The sequence below is a fragment of the Bicyclus anynana genome, chromosome 22, assembly GCF_947172395.1.
Source record: "Bicyclus anynana chromosome 22, ilBicAnyn1.1, whole genome shotgun sequence".
In the NCBI taxonomy this organism is placed as follows: Eukaryota; Metazoa; Arthropoda; class Insecta; order Lepidoptera; family Nymphalidae; genus Bicyclus; species Bicyclus anynana.
In genome coordinates, this window is record NC_069104.1 from 7,973,557 (window position 1) to 7,986,012 (window position 12,456).

A 12,456-nucleotide genomic window follows, 5' to 3' on the forward strand; every position below is an offset into this window, starting at 1 on the left:
GCATCAACATCAATGGCGAGTACATCACTCAACTGCGGTTCGCGGATGATGTAGTCATCATGGCACAGACTCTGGATGACCTTAGTACCATGCTCAATGACCTCAGCAGCGTTTCTCAACAGGTGGGCCTGAAAATGAACATGGGCAAAACAAAAATAATGTGTAATGCTCATGTATCGCTCCACCCAGTTATAGTTGAGAACGCTGCACACGAAATTGTAGACGAATACATATACCTAGGACATATGATCCAGTTAGGTAGGTCCAATTTCGAGAAAGAGGTGAACCGTCGAATCCAACTCGGCTGGGCTGCATTCGGGAAGCTTCGCGACATCTTTTCGTCCGAAATTCCTCAGTGCCTGAAGACAAAAGTCTTCGAACAGTGCGTGTTGCCAGTGATGACCTATGGTTCCGAGACTTGGTCGCTAACTATGGGCCTCATAAGAAGGCTTAGAGTCACACAGCGGGCGATGGAACGAGCTATGTTAGGAGTATCTCTGCGTGATCGAATCAGAAATGAGGAGATCCGCAGAAGAACCAAAGTCACCGACATAGCTCAACGAGTTGCGAAGCTGAAGTGGCAATGGGCGGGGCACATAGTTCGAAGAGCCGATGGACGTTGGGGTCCCAAAGTGCTGGAATGGCGACCCCGCACTAGTAAGCGCAGTGTTGGCCGACCCCCCACCAGGTGGACTGACGACATCAAGCGAGTCGCAGGGATTCGCTGGATGCAGGCGGCTCAGTATCGTGATGTTTGGAAGTCCCTACAAAAGGCCTATGTCCTGCAGTGGACGTCCATCGGCTGATATGATGATGATGATATGATGAAGATGAGTTTTTTTTTTAATAAATTAAGGGGTCCTCTATCATACTGCTCTTTAGTATTATATTTATACTAATAATTTTAATACGAGACCTGCTAGTATGTATTACTAGCTGACGCCGCGCGGTTTCAGCTGCGTGGTTCCCGTTCTCGTAGGAATACGGGGATAATATATGGCCTATACCCTTCCTCGATAAATGGACTATCTAACATTAAAAGAAGTTTTCAAATCGAACCAGTAGTTCCTGAGATTAGCGCGTTCAATCAAACAAACAACCTATAATTTATTAGTATAGATAAGTGCTAGTATTTAACATTTTTTTGTTTTTATTCACTTTATTATATTAACTAAAGCAGAATATTAGCTATGAATTCGATTATGTATTTTCTTTACTTTTATATCATTGTGTTACCTGAATTAAGTAAAAAATACTAAAACGAAACATAAATTATTATGTTTTTTTTTTTCAACTAGCAAAAATTACGATGTTTTTTTACGTGTTGCTATTACTTTATAGTCGGCGTTATTATTTCTATCCCTTTATGTCTCTATGTCTTTATGTTATTTATCCTTTATATTCCCTATCTTTATATTTGTGTTCAAAAAATACCAAAAAAAATTTAATCCAATTTTTTTTTATAATATTTTTTAATGAGATTAAAAATATTTTTTATTTCATTTTTTTAATCTATTAGACTTACATTATAAATACATAAAAATCCGTTAATTCTTTTGCTGGCTACTGAGTTCCAAAGCAATCCAGGGGTCAAAGCAATCAAGAGTGATATATATTGATAATGAAAGGGAAAAACAAATAAAATTTCCAAATAAACGTAATTAACAATTTTATTATCTTCAATAAGCGATATAAATAAATAAACCTAGAAATAGGGCGGTCTATTTCCGAAGAGCGCTAAATCTACTTAGGGACTGGTGGAGGCAGATAATTGCCTTGCCTCGCCTGTCTATAAACGTAGATTTTTTCATTTTTTTATTTTATTTTAAGCCCGTCGGAAGCAAACCGTCTTGCAGATTTTTTTTAGCGCCTGTCACACTTTTTTCGAATTCATTCAATCTTTCGAATTAACTAATTACAAGGTTTTTATTTTACTCGTACGTCAGTGAAACTTTCTTGGAAAAAAAAACGAAAAAAATAAATACCATGTTTTTTTATGTATGACGAACTTTTCTCCAAATAAACGATAATCTTGTATTGTAACATAGAGTGGTTACAGAGTATATAAGTTCAATGGATGAACACTGAACATTGAACCACATTTTGAATTTGAATTCGGTCTACTTGGAGACTTGAGAGATAAGTTCCTAGTTTTTTATAAACATTCCATGAATAAATATAATTGAGCAATATGCTTGATTCATTAAACCTGCAGTTCAATAATATATGTAACTGATGTGAGTAATACGGAACGTATATTTAAAAATAATTGTCAAAATCGAACAACTCAGTAAAAAGTTACATAAGTTAAGTCAGTTGTTCATACATAAAAAATACACGTCGAATTGTTAACCTCTCTTCTCTCCATTTTTCGTCGGTTCTCCGTATTACCTGTCATATTAATTTGAGCGTAAAGGTAAAAACTCAGATAAAATCTTAAATAATAATTATTTATAATGTAAGTATGACGCACGTAAATGTAATAAAAGATAAATGCTAGGTAAATCACACCTGATAATAATGTAAAATTCATTAATTTTTTTCTCACATTTTAAAATTTTGTGACTTTTTCAACTGAAACTGTTTAAAAAGCTGAGTATTTTAATTTTAACGTGTAAAACAATTTAAATCATGCGCCATAATAAATATTTAATTGGAACACAATCGAAACTGTTTTAGACTTTTAAGTCTTAATATTATTTACAATAATTAAATTGAGACAAAATGCACGCGTAACTTAATCTATAATTCGAATTAAATAAGAAGGTTCAAGTAGGTACGTATTCGTATATCTAAGTTGTCTTTGTCTTATTTGCGAGATAAATAATGTATATGTCGCCGGGGAAGCTTGGCTCACTGAAGGCTCTATGGCCTCAGACCTAATAGTTATCATGTTTACTCTGTAGTTATTTCGAATCGACTTATTATCTAGTAATCTAATCATTTTGCAATCAAAATACTGTTCCGTTTTGATTTAATTAATAATTAGTCTCTCAAGTAATGATGACAGTTGACAGCAGTAGAAAAGAAACTCTTTAGGTTCTGTGTTGAGATTTTGCTGTCGTAATGGTCAGCAAAATCTACGTTAATTAATTTAATAAATTTAGAATCAAGTTTTCATGTAATTAGGTTTTGATTATTTACTCTTTAAGTAATTAAGATTGTAAAACGTTACCACCATAACGAACGTGGCGGCGATCGACCAATAGCAAATGATTACGTAACTCTCATCCAATGGCATCGCGTCCGAAATGGCGCGTACGCGTGTACCGTCACTGTGTATTCACTCTAGTGAGGAGTCACATCCTGCCTCCGTCTGTCTCCGTAGTCTGCTGATTTAGTAATTCAGTTCTAAACGCGTTTTTAAGATGGAATAATCGTCTTCTACTTGTTAAGTATAGTGAAATAGTGAAGTGTTAAGTAGTGTTATTAAGAAAAGGAAAGTGATTAGTGACTTGGGCTATTAATTGGTTCAATTCTTTGTTGAGCAGCTTGAGGCGTCATGCTGCTTGTCGCGTTAGTGATTTTGTTCGAAAATGTTTCGTGATGAAGTAATTATTGATCTTAAATTGTTTACTGTGGGCATGGAGAGCATGTCGGGCAGGGTTGGTGAGTGTTTACTAGTATTAAAAGGCGCCTTTAAACCACACCCAATGGTCACAAGTCCTGGGACTTGCTCGATGTACTTCCTCTACCACAACTACCAGGGTAAAATAGTAAAATTAAGAGTAGTTTATTGTGTAAACGATTAGTGAGGTTAAGCATAGCATACCTATTGTAATTGGCAGAGCCGATGACCAAGGTTAGGTCAGCGGTTCTGTCCATATTTTTATTAATGGCTCTACGCATTTTTACGACATATACATTTTTTTTTCTGGAAATGGATTGATTGAATTTGAATGATTTTTCTGATTAAAGCTTAATGGCTATTTCCAAAATTTCCAAACATCCCAAATTTATGTAACTAGCTCAAAGAATTTTCACGAAAAAATATTAAAACAGCTGTAACCTATGAAAATGTACCACTCAAACCAGCCTTACCTAAACTAACAACTAATTTAAAACTTCAGCCAAACCTCAGCGTTCCCAACATTCGTAAAGTTAAAAAAACATCGTTCCAAAACACCATGGCAACATCTTTGTTAGAGACATTTTAGTTTTAGCATCCTATAAACATAAAGTTCAAATACGAGTACGTACTCGTGTAAGACGTGTTATAGGCGATATGTTCGTCGACGAGTGTGAAATACCGGAATAGCACGCGTCGAAGTGAACTCAGAGAACGCGTCGACGCATTGGTTTGGCCTAAGTTATATAGTCTATAGTCTATGAACGGCATTCAGCTCTGTTAGCGCTGTCGGGCCAATCGCAGACATTCAGCTGGGTGTTAAAGACTGTACCGGGCTGACACTTGAACTGCATGCCTTCACCGTTCACGCAACGCCAATACTGAAAACGAACATAATTATTGAATAGGAGCAGGCGTTACTTTGCGAAAGTTCATTAATGACAAATTAATTATACCACCAGTAGTGGTAGAGTCATTACCAACTTGACGATACAAAAGTGCTTTCCTAAGTTTAATTTTGAAACTATAACTGAAGCTTTAATGTACATATAAAAATTAAAAAAAGAGGTTTTTTTTAACCCCCGACGCAAAAAGAGGGGTGTTATAAGTTTGACGTGTCTGTCTGTCTGTCAGTCTGTCTGTAGCACCATAGCTCCCGAACGGATGAAGCATTTTCAATTTATATTTTCATAGGAAATGTGTCTTATGGGCAAGTGTTTTTAGACATGTTTGATGAAATCGGTTGAGTCGTTTAAAAGTTGTGGGGGTTAAAAGTGGGGAAGAATAACTAAATGTCTACAAATATACTCGAGTGGGGTCTCAAATGAAAGCGCATTGAAATAGTGTAATTAATAATTTCATGCACCTTCGAGGGTTTTTCAAAATTTTCAATTTTGTGTTATTTATTCTTTACAAGTTATTTCTTGACTACAATCTCACCTGATGATAAATGGTGATGCAATCTTAAATGGAAGCGAGCTTGTTAGGAGTAGGATAAAAATCCACAGCCCTTTCAGTTTCTACACGACATCGTACTCTAACGCTAAATCGCAGTCCGGCTTTTGTTAAGTAAAGCAATCATTCGAAAATAGAATTCCTACAATATTTTTTTTTTAATCTCACCTTGTCACAGTGCTTCCTGTCCGGGATGTAATCATCCGAAGATTTGCATACTGCCGGGATGTCCACTTCGTTTTCCTGTTAAATAAAAGGTTTACGAATATACAATGACGCTGATTAGGTATCTTAATAGGTAGGTATATGGCAAATTAAAAGTGTAACCTAAGATAAAAGAAAATTAGTAGTGAGATATAAAGCTCACTATATACGTAACGTGTTTTATACGGACGGGGTGGGAGATTTTTTGAAAACAAATTACATGCATTGCATGAAAATGCAATGCATGTAATTAAATGAGAGTAATCTGAAAGTATTTTTTTTTCAACAAAAAAGCAATTTTCAAAATTGGTTATAATGACAAACGTAGGTAACAAACAAAAAAAACTTCACCTCAAATTGAGAATCTTCTCCCATTTTTTGAAGTCGTTTAAAAATACAGACGAAAGTGTGACATCACGGGAACACTGACCCAATACCTATAGACGTTACCCCATCCCTTTCACGCCCCGTTCAAGTTCTAACATTCCATATGCAGCGACCTTTATTTTGTTTGCATATAGACCTATATGTTCCCGTCTTCCTCCAACTATACTACAGCCTTTCTTAATGAGTACCGATACCAACAAACAAATTAAAAATGAGGGTATAAATCACTAGTCATTTCACAACTAATAATAATTTTATGTAGCTGTTAATGTTAAATGTTAGTAGAAATGATATGCGTTTTCTACCTTCATTTTTAATTTCTTTGTAGGTAAACAGTACTCATCAAGAAAGGCTATATATAGTATAGTCAAAAATACTGTATCAAGAGTGGGTACGACAATGGTTAACGTTGCCGGGATCAAGTCCACGACCACTCGTCGTGATTACGGCCTCTTTTCCGTTGAGCTATTGAGGTTTTTTTTTGATAATGATGACAACATACCGCTGGTGGCTGTTCCACGTCGCTTACAGATCCAGGAGCTTTGGGTGGTTCCTCTGTGGTTGGTTTCTCAGTGGTAGGTTTCGCGGTGGTAGGTTTTGCGGTGGTAGGCTTCACAGTGGTCTGTTTAGGGGGCGCCTGGGTGGTGGTGGTAGGAATTGGCGCACCTTCAGATGGATCAGATGGCGTTGATGGTGGCTTGGCCCAGTCAGGCTGTGAAAAAGATTTATTATGAGAAACGAAACAATGAAAAAAAAACAACCGAACTGAATTTGTTGAGGGCTCTTTTCTAAGTTTTCGATTTTATTTATCACCATTATAGCATAACAATATTTGACGTTTCAAAAGTGTCTGTAATTACTTTAGTTTTCGAACAGTTTTAACGCGTTGAAATAAATTAATTTTGACAATAAATTTACTTTGAAAAATAAAAATTATTAAGATATTAGGTATATTTTCCTTAAAAACAAATGCTTAGAGTTTAGTTTGTCTGTTGTTTAATTAAAGCAAGTACTTTTTTACTTAACTTAATACTAAAATACCAAGTTTCTGTTCGTCTGTATGTTTGTAAGTAGATATATTTTTATTCTGCCAAACCCCAAACTGGATTTCCTATAATATTTTCCAAATAATAATTATTTACTACCACAAGCCATTGGCTTATGATAATAGACGTCATGACGTAGAAACTTTCTAAATTAACCCTCTGATACATGCCAGGGATAATCCTAAATGGCTATCAGAAAAAGTTTGCAAATCTAAACGTCACATTACTGGTTAACTTTCCCAATATCATTTGAAATGTTCATATTAACTGAGCTCAAATAATAAAATATAGATAAAAGTTCGGTAACTATTGACTAGTGGGAGGCTTCGGTCGTGGCTAGTTACCACCCTACCGACAAAGACGTACCGCCAAGCGATTTAGCGTTCCGGTACGATGTCGTGTAGAAACCGAAAAGGGGTGTGGATTTTCATCCTCCTCCTAACAAGTTAGCCCGCTTCCATCTTAAACTGCATCATCACTTACCATCAGGTGAGATTGTAGTCAAGGGCTAACTTGTAAAGAATAAAAAAAAAATTAAAAAAAATTGTCTACAAATAAAAAGTTACACCAAATATTTTATAAATCACTATAGCTTGGCAAATTCGTTCGTAACACTGGTCCGCGCGGGCCGGGAGGAGGGTGCGATACCCCGCGCGCACGACTTCATACCCGCACCGCACATTCCTTCCCTCTTCCCCACGCGTACGACTTCACACCCGCGCAGTCTTCCCCCCGTCGCCCGCATATCATGGGAGTGTCATCAACCAACTCGCTAAGTTATAAGTATATTGATTACTAACGGACGCCCGCGACTAAAGTCCGCGTGAAAGTCAGTTTTTTCACAAATCCAGCGAAAACCACGTATTTTTCCGGGATTTAAAGGGACTTTTTCTGAATAACCTCATCTATCTTCCATCGCCGTAACAGCTCAGTGGATATAACCTCAGCCGTCGATTCAGAGGGCGTATGTTCGAATCCGGCCTGGGGCATGCACTTCCAACTTTTCAATTGTGTGCATTATAAGAAATTAAATATCATGTGTTTCAACCGGTGAAAGGAAAACATCGTAGAAAAACTTGCCTGCGAATTTTCTTAATTATCTACGTGTGTGAAGTCCGCCAATCCGCATTGGGCCAGCGTGGTGGACTATTGGCCTAGCCTCACTCATTCTGAGATGTGACTCGTGCTCAACAGTGAGCCGAAAATGCAGGTTTCCTTACGATGTTTTTCCTTCACCGTCTGTAGCTTAAAATATCTTAAAATGTACATAAGTAAAAAGTTGCAGATGCATACCCCCAGATTCGAACCCACGCTCATCGAATCCACTGCGCTATCACGGCTTCCATAGTATCATTTTATTCAAGTATCAATTTCGTTCCTACACACAGAAATCCCAATGAAATGGATTCAGTATTATTTCTGCGAAGCTCCGCAAATAAAGGGACAGACAAATAATTGTTTTGGGCTCATAGGAATCCCGATAGAGCAAACCAATATAAAATATTTTCAACGTTGTTAACCGATTTCAATCACTACGGTTTGGTTTGATTGAAAAGCATTTTTCTAGTTTAGTGACAGTACATTTATTAACCGACTTCAGAAAAAGGAGGAGGTTTGTTAATTCGTCGCGTGTTTTTTTAAATGTTTCTTACCTCATAACTTCATCCAATTTTGATTTTTTTTTTTTATTTGAAAGAATGTACTTTCACAGTTTCCATTTAATTTTAATAAAAATCGGCTTAGTAATGAGTTAAAATGAGAGTTTGAGTTAAAATCGAAATAACTGAAATTCGTCTTTGAAGTCAGGTCCATTTTTATGTTAAAAATATTATTATTTTTTTACACGGTTTGTCCACCAACTTCACCCGCGTATTTCCCATATCTGTAGATATTTTGGAATAGAAAGTAGTTTTTACTCCCTAAAATATAAGATATCTGCTAGTGTAAGTCACGTCAAACTCGGCATATCGGAGATAAATTTAAAAATGTGTATTTTGGAATAAGTACCTACCGGGTGAGGTAGTAGTAGCCTAGTACTTTCATATTAGGCATTTTATGAAAAGCTGTGATATTTTTTTTTTCTTTACAAGTTAGCCCCTGACTACAATCTCAACTGATGAGTGATGAAGTTAAAATCTTATCAAAATATAAATGTGGGAGCCAAATTCAATGTCACAGATGTGTATCGATATCGATTATGCCAACAAAAGAAATGATATCTAAGTGGGTGCCAAAAAGCTGTTTATTTAAAATTACAAACTGTCACACCAATTTTATTTAATAGGGTTTAACTTAAGGACCGAAGTTTTTAATTTTTGATCAAGTTGGTTAAAAATAACAACAAATAATTCAATTAGACACTACCTAACAGTTAATTAAAATTTCGATGTTCTAACAAAGTTTATTAGTCTGGTCATAACAAAGTTTTCTAAAGCCCAAATGAACCGTAACTCAACCCTTAGTTTCTCATAAAAGGTGAGCGGACCAAGTTTTGTATTAGATCGTGTCATTTACCTTCAAACTTTTCGGAATTCCAACTTTTGTCGTATTTGATCAAACGAGACCTGACACTGAGTACTCATTTGTTATTGAAGTTTAGGTATAGGTATTTGTTAATTTATAAGATACTAGCGGACGCCAGCGACTACGTCCGCGTTGATATTACTTTCATTACTTATTTCACCACTTAATACTTGATATTACTTTGAACTTTCAACCATTTCACCACTTTCATAGGGGTTAAATTTATTTTAAAAAATTTTAAATCACGTTATATTTAGTATTTTTTTATGATTAAAGTTTTAAATCTTTAACTAACTCTAAAAATGAACTTCTTCATTCAATCAAACAAATCTTTCCACCCCTACTTCACCCCCTTCTATTTTTATTTTAGGCTCAAAAAGTACAATATGTTTTGCTCCAAGGTTCCATTTACAATTATACCAAAACTAGCTGACGCCAAGCTAAGCAAGCAAGCTGGATCCCGTTACCGTTAGAATACGGGAATATAATATATAGCCTTCCTCGATAAATGGGCTATCTAACACTGAAAGAATTTTTAAAATCGGAGCTGTAGTTCCTGAGATTAGCGTGTTCAATCAAACAAACAAACAAACTCTTCAGCTTTATAATATTAGTATAGATTCATCTTAATTGATACAGCCGTGTAGCCGTGAAACGACAGTCCGACAAACAGACATACTTACATTTGCATTTATAATATTAGATAGAAGTATATGATGTGGTCTTTTTAGCTGTGCCAGCTTAAATAGACAAATAGATAGAACAGACAATATATTTCACAGATTCTTGCCTATTCACTCTTGACTTGAGGATAACTATGTTGTAGGTGGTAGAGATCACTGAAGCTAGAAGAGGATAGCGTAATTTGAAATCCATTAACTACAAAAACCTTCATACTTACAGTAGGCGTAGTGTTTCCAGATCGTGGAGGCGGCACAGTGTACGAGCTCATGTGTTTGTGTAGCAGCTTCATCAGAGGGTTGGTTTCACCGCAGAGACCCCTGAAGTCATCCATGTCGATAGCCCAGGTCATCGCTCCAAGGTATCCCTTCTCCTTGATCCAGTTCATCTTGATTTCCACACTCTTCTCATCTTCGTACCCCACCCATTGGGTTCCCTTGTACGCGTAGGGGCATTTTCCGTGCTCATCCCACTTTTTCGTCCAACCTGATCCTGGTTTGTCGACCTCTGTACAGATCTGTAATTAATTTTGAAAATCTGAACTTCAAGTAGTAAAAGTTATTATAAGATTGTCGGATTTATTAATGTACACATGATAAATTACAGCTTTCTAGTAGGTATAATGTCTATGTTTCTAGTAGGTCTGTGAGCTAGCCCACGAACGGAAAGATGGACAGACGGACATGGCGAAACTATGTGTTCCTTGCAAGAATAAGTAGTCTGTAGTCAATAGGTTAGCGATATAGGGTCGCTAACTATGGTCCTTATTAGAAGGCTCAAAGTCACTCAGCGGGCGATGGAGCGAGCTATGCTTTGTGGGGTTCTCTGCGTGATCGAATCAGAAATGAGGAGATCCGCAGACGAACTAAAGTCACTGATATAGTCTCAGCGAGTCGCGAAGCTGAAGTGGCAATGGGCGGGCCACATAGTTCGAAGAGCCGATGGGCGTTGGGGTCCCAAGGTGCTGGAATGGCAATCCCGCTCTGGAAAGCGCAGTGTTGGTCGACCCCCCACTAGGTGGACCGAAGACATCAAGCGGGTTGCAGGGAGCCGCTGGATGCTGGCGGCTCGAGACCGTTTTGTTTGGAAGTCCATGCAAGAAGCCTATGTCCAGCAGTGAACGACCATCGGCTGATAATAATGATCATGATCAGTCAATAGAAAAACGATTTTTCATAAATGAAACAGTGAATATTTAATAAAAAATCAAAAGTATTTCGTGCATTATCAGTACTTACACCACTGTTATAATGATCATAGCATTGGATTCGAGACAAGTTCTTATTTGTCTAAAACTAAAATATGAAAGGGAGAAATCTATATCCAATAGGTTTTTTTGTTAAATTTAAGTTAACATATTTTTCCAGACGCTCATTTAAATAAGTATTATATTTTGGTACAATATAATGAATGAGATTGCATTATTATTTGGTATCGGATGTAAATTGCATTGTTTTTCTGAAATCGTTTCCATTTGAAAAAGAATAATTAAATTGGCAAAAACAAATAGCATTGCAAACAGAATGTAAACAAAACTATCAAACGTATAATTTTACCAAAGTAATATTTATTCCTGCCAAAAGAAAAGCAAAATTAATTGATTCACTGGTGTGGAGGTATTTTTTTTTATTCTTTACAGGCTAGCCTTTGACTACAATCTCACCTAATAAGTGATGATGCAATCTTAGATGGAAGCGGGCTAACTTGTTAGGAGAGGATGAAACCCACACCCCTTACGGTGTTTACGCGACGTCGTACCGGAACGCTAAATCGGTAGTTAGCCACGGTAAAACCTCCCACCAGATAGACCTAGACCAATTAAGAAAATCTCAATTGGCCCAGCCGGGGAATCGAACCCAGGACCTCCGTCTTGTAAATTCACAGTTATCGACATACAAGTAGCTAACTAGTCATACAATCAACTCTGTACCTTTGTACTAAAGAGTTGAATTAATTCTTGTTGATTAAGATGTCCTTTCGAGTCACAAAGCATGGGCGGGGCACATAGTTCAAAGAGCCGATGGACGTTGGGGTCCTAAGGTGCTGAAATGTTGACCCCGCACTAGTAAGCGCAGTGGTGGTCGACCCCCCACCAGGTGGACTGATGACATCAAGCGAGTCGTAGGGATTCGCTGGATGCAGGCGGCTCAGTATCGTGATGTTTGGAAGTTCCACAAAAGGCCTACGTCCTTCAGTGGACGTCCATCGGCTGATATGATGATGATGATGATGATGAGATGGTGATTTAAACAACCAATTTTAAACTTTATCCTAAAAAACTAATTACTCGAACGACTAATTAACCTTTAACCCAATCGTCTCCCAGTAAAATAATGAAACCAATTTATTACCAAAAACGTGACGGGAAACATTTACCCTTTTAAACGTAGAAATTTCGGAAAAGGTCACCAGCATATTTAAAATATATTCAAATTGAAAATACAAAAACATTTTTTTTAGTTACATCATATCATTCCATAAAAAACGGCGAATACACGTAAACAGGTAAATACATCATACAACGTTGCTTATTTTCTATATTACCACCTATAATTATAAATAATTTGTAACATTTTTAAATTAATTCATTGA

At 36.7% G+C, this 12,456-nt stretch overlaps 1 protein-coding gene across 1 annotated transcript in view; it reads right to left on the reverse strand.

Annotated features, from left to right (window-relative positions):
• Positions 1-1,652: 1,652 nt before the first annotated feature.
• LOC112054337 (endochitinase) overlaps positions 1,653-12,456 on the reverse strand; it is a 39,351-nt gene continuing 28,547 nt past the window's right edge. The window contains exons 8-11 of the mRNA XM_024094091.2: positions 10,085-10,381; positions 6,117-6,326; positions 5,192-5,266; positions 1,653-4,449 (exon numbers count right to left, since the gene is read on the reverse strand). Coding sequence (XP_023949859.2) covers positions 4,327-4,449; positions 5,192-5,266; positions 6,117-6,326; positions 10,085-10,381 — 705 coding nt within the window. The 3' untranslated portion in view covers positions 1,653-4,326. The remainder of the gene's footprint in view (positions 4,450-5,191; positions 5,267-6,116; positions 6,327-10,084; positions 10,382-12,456) is intronic.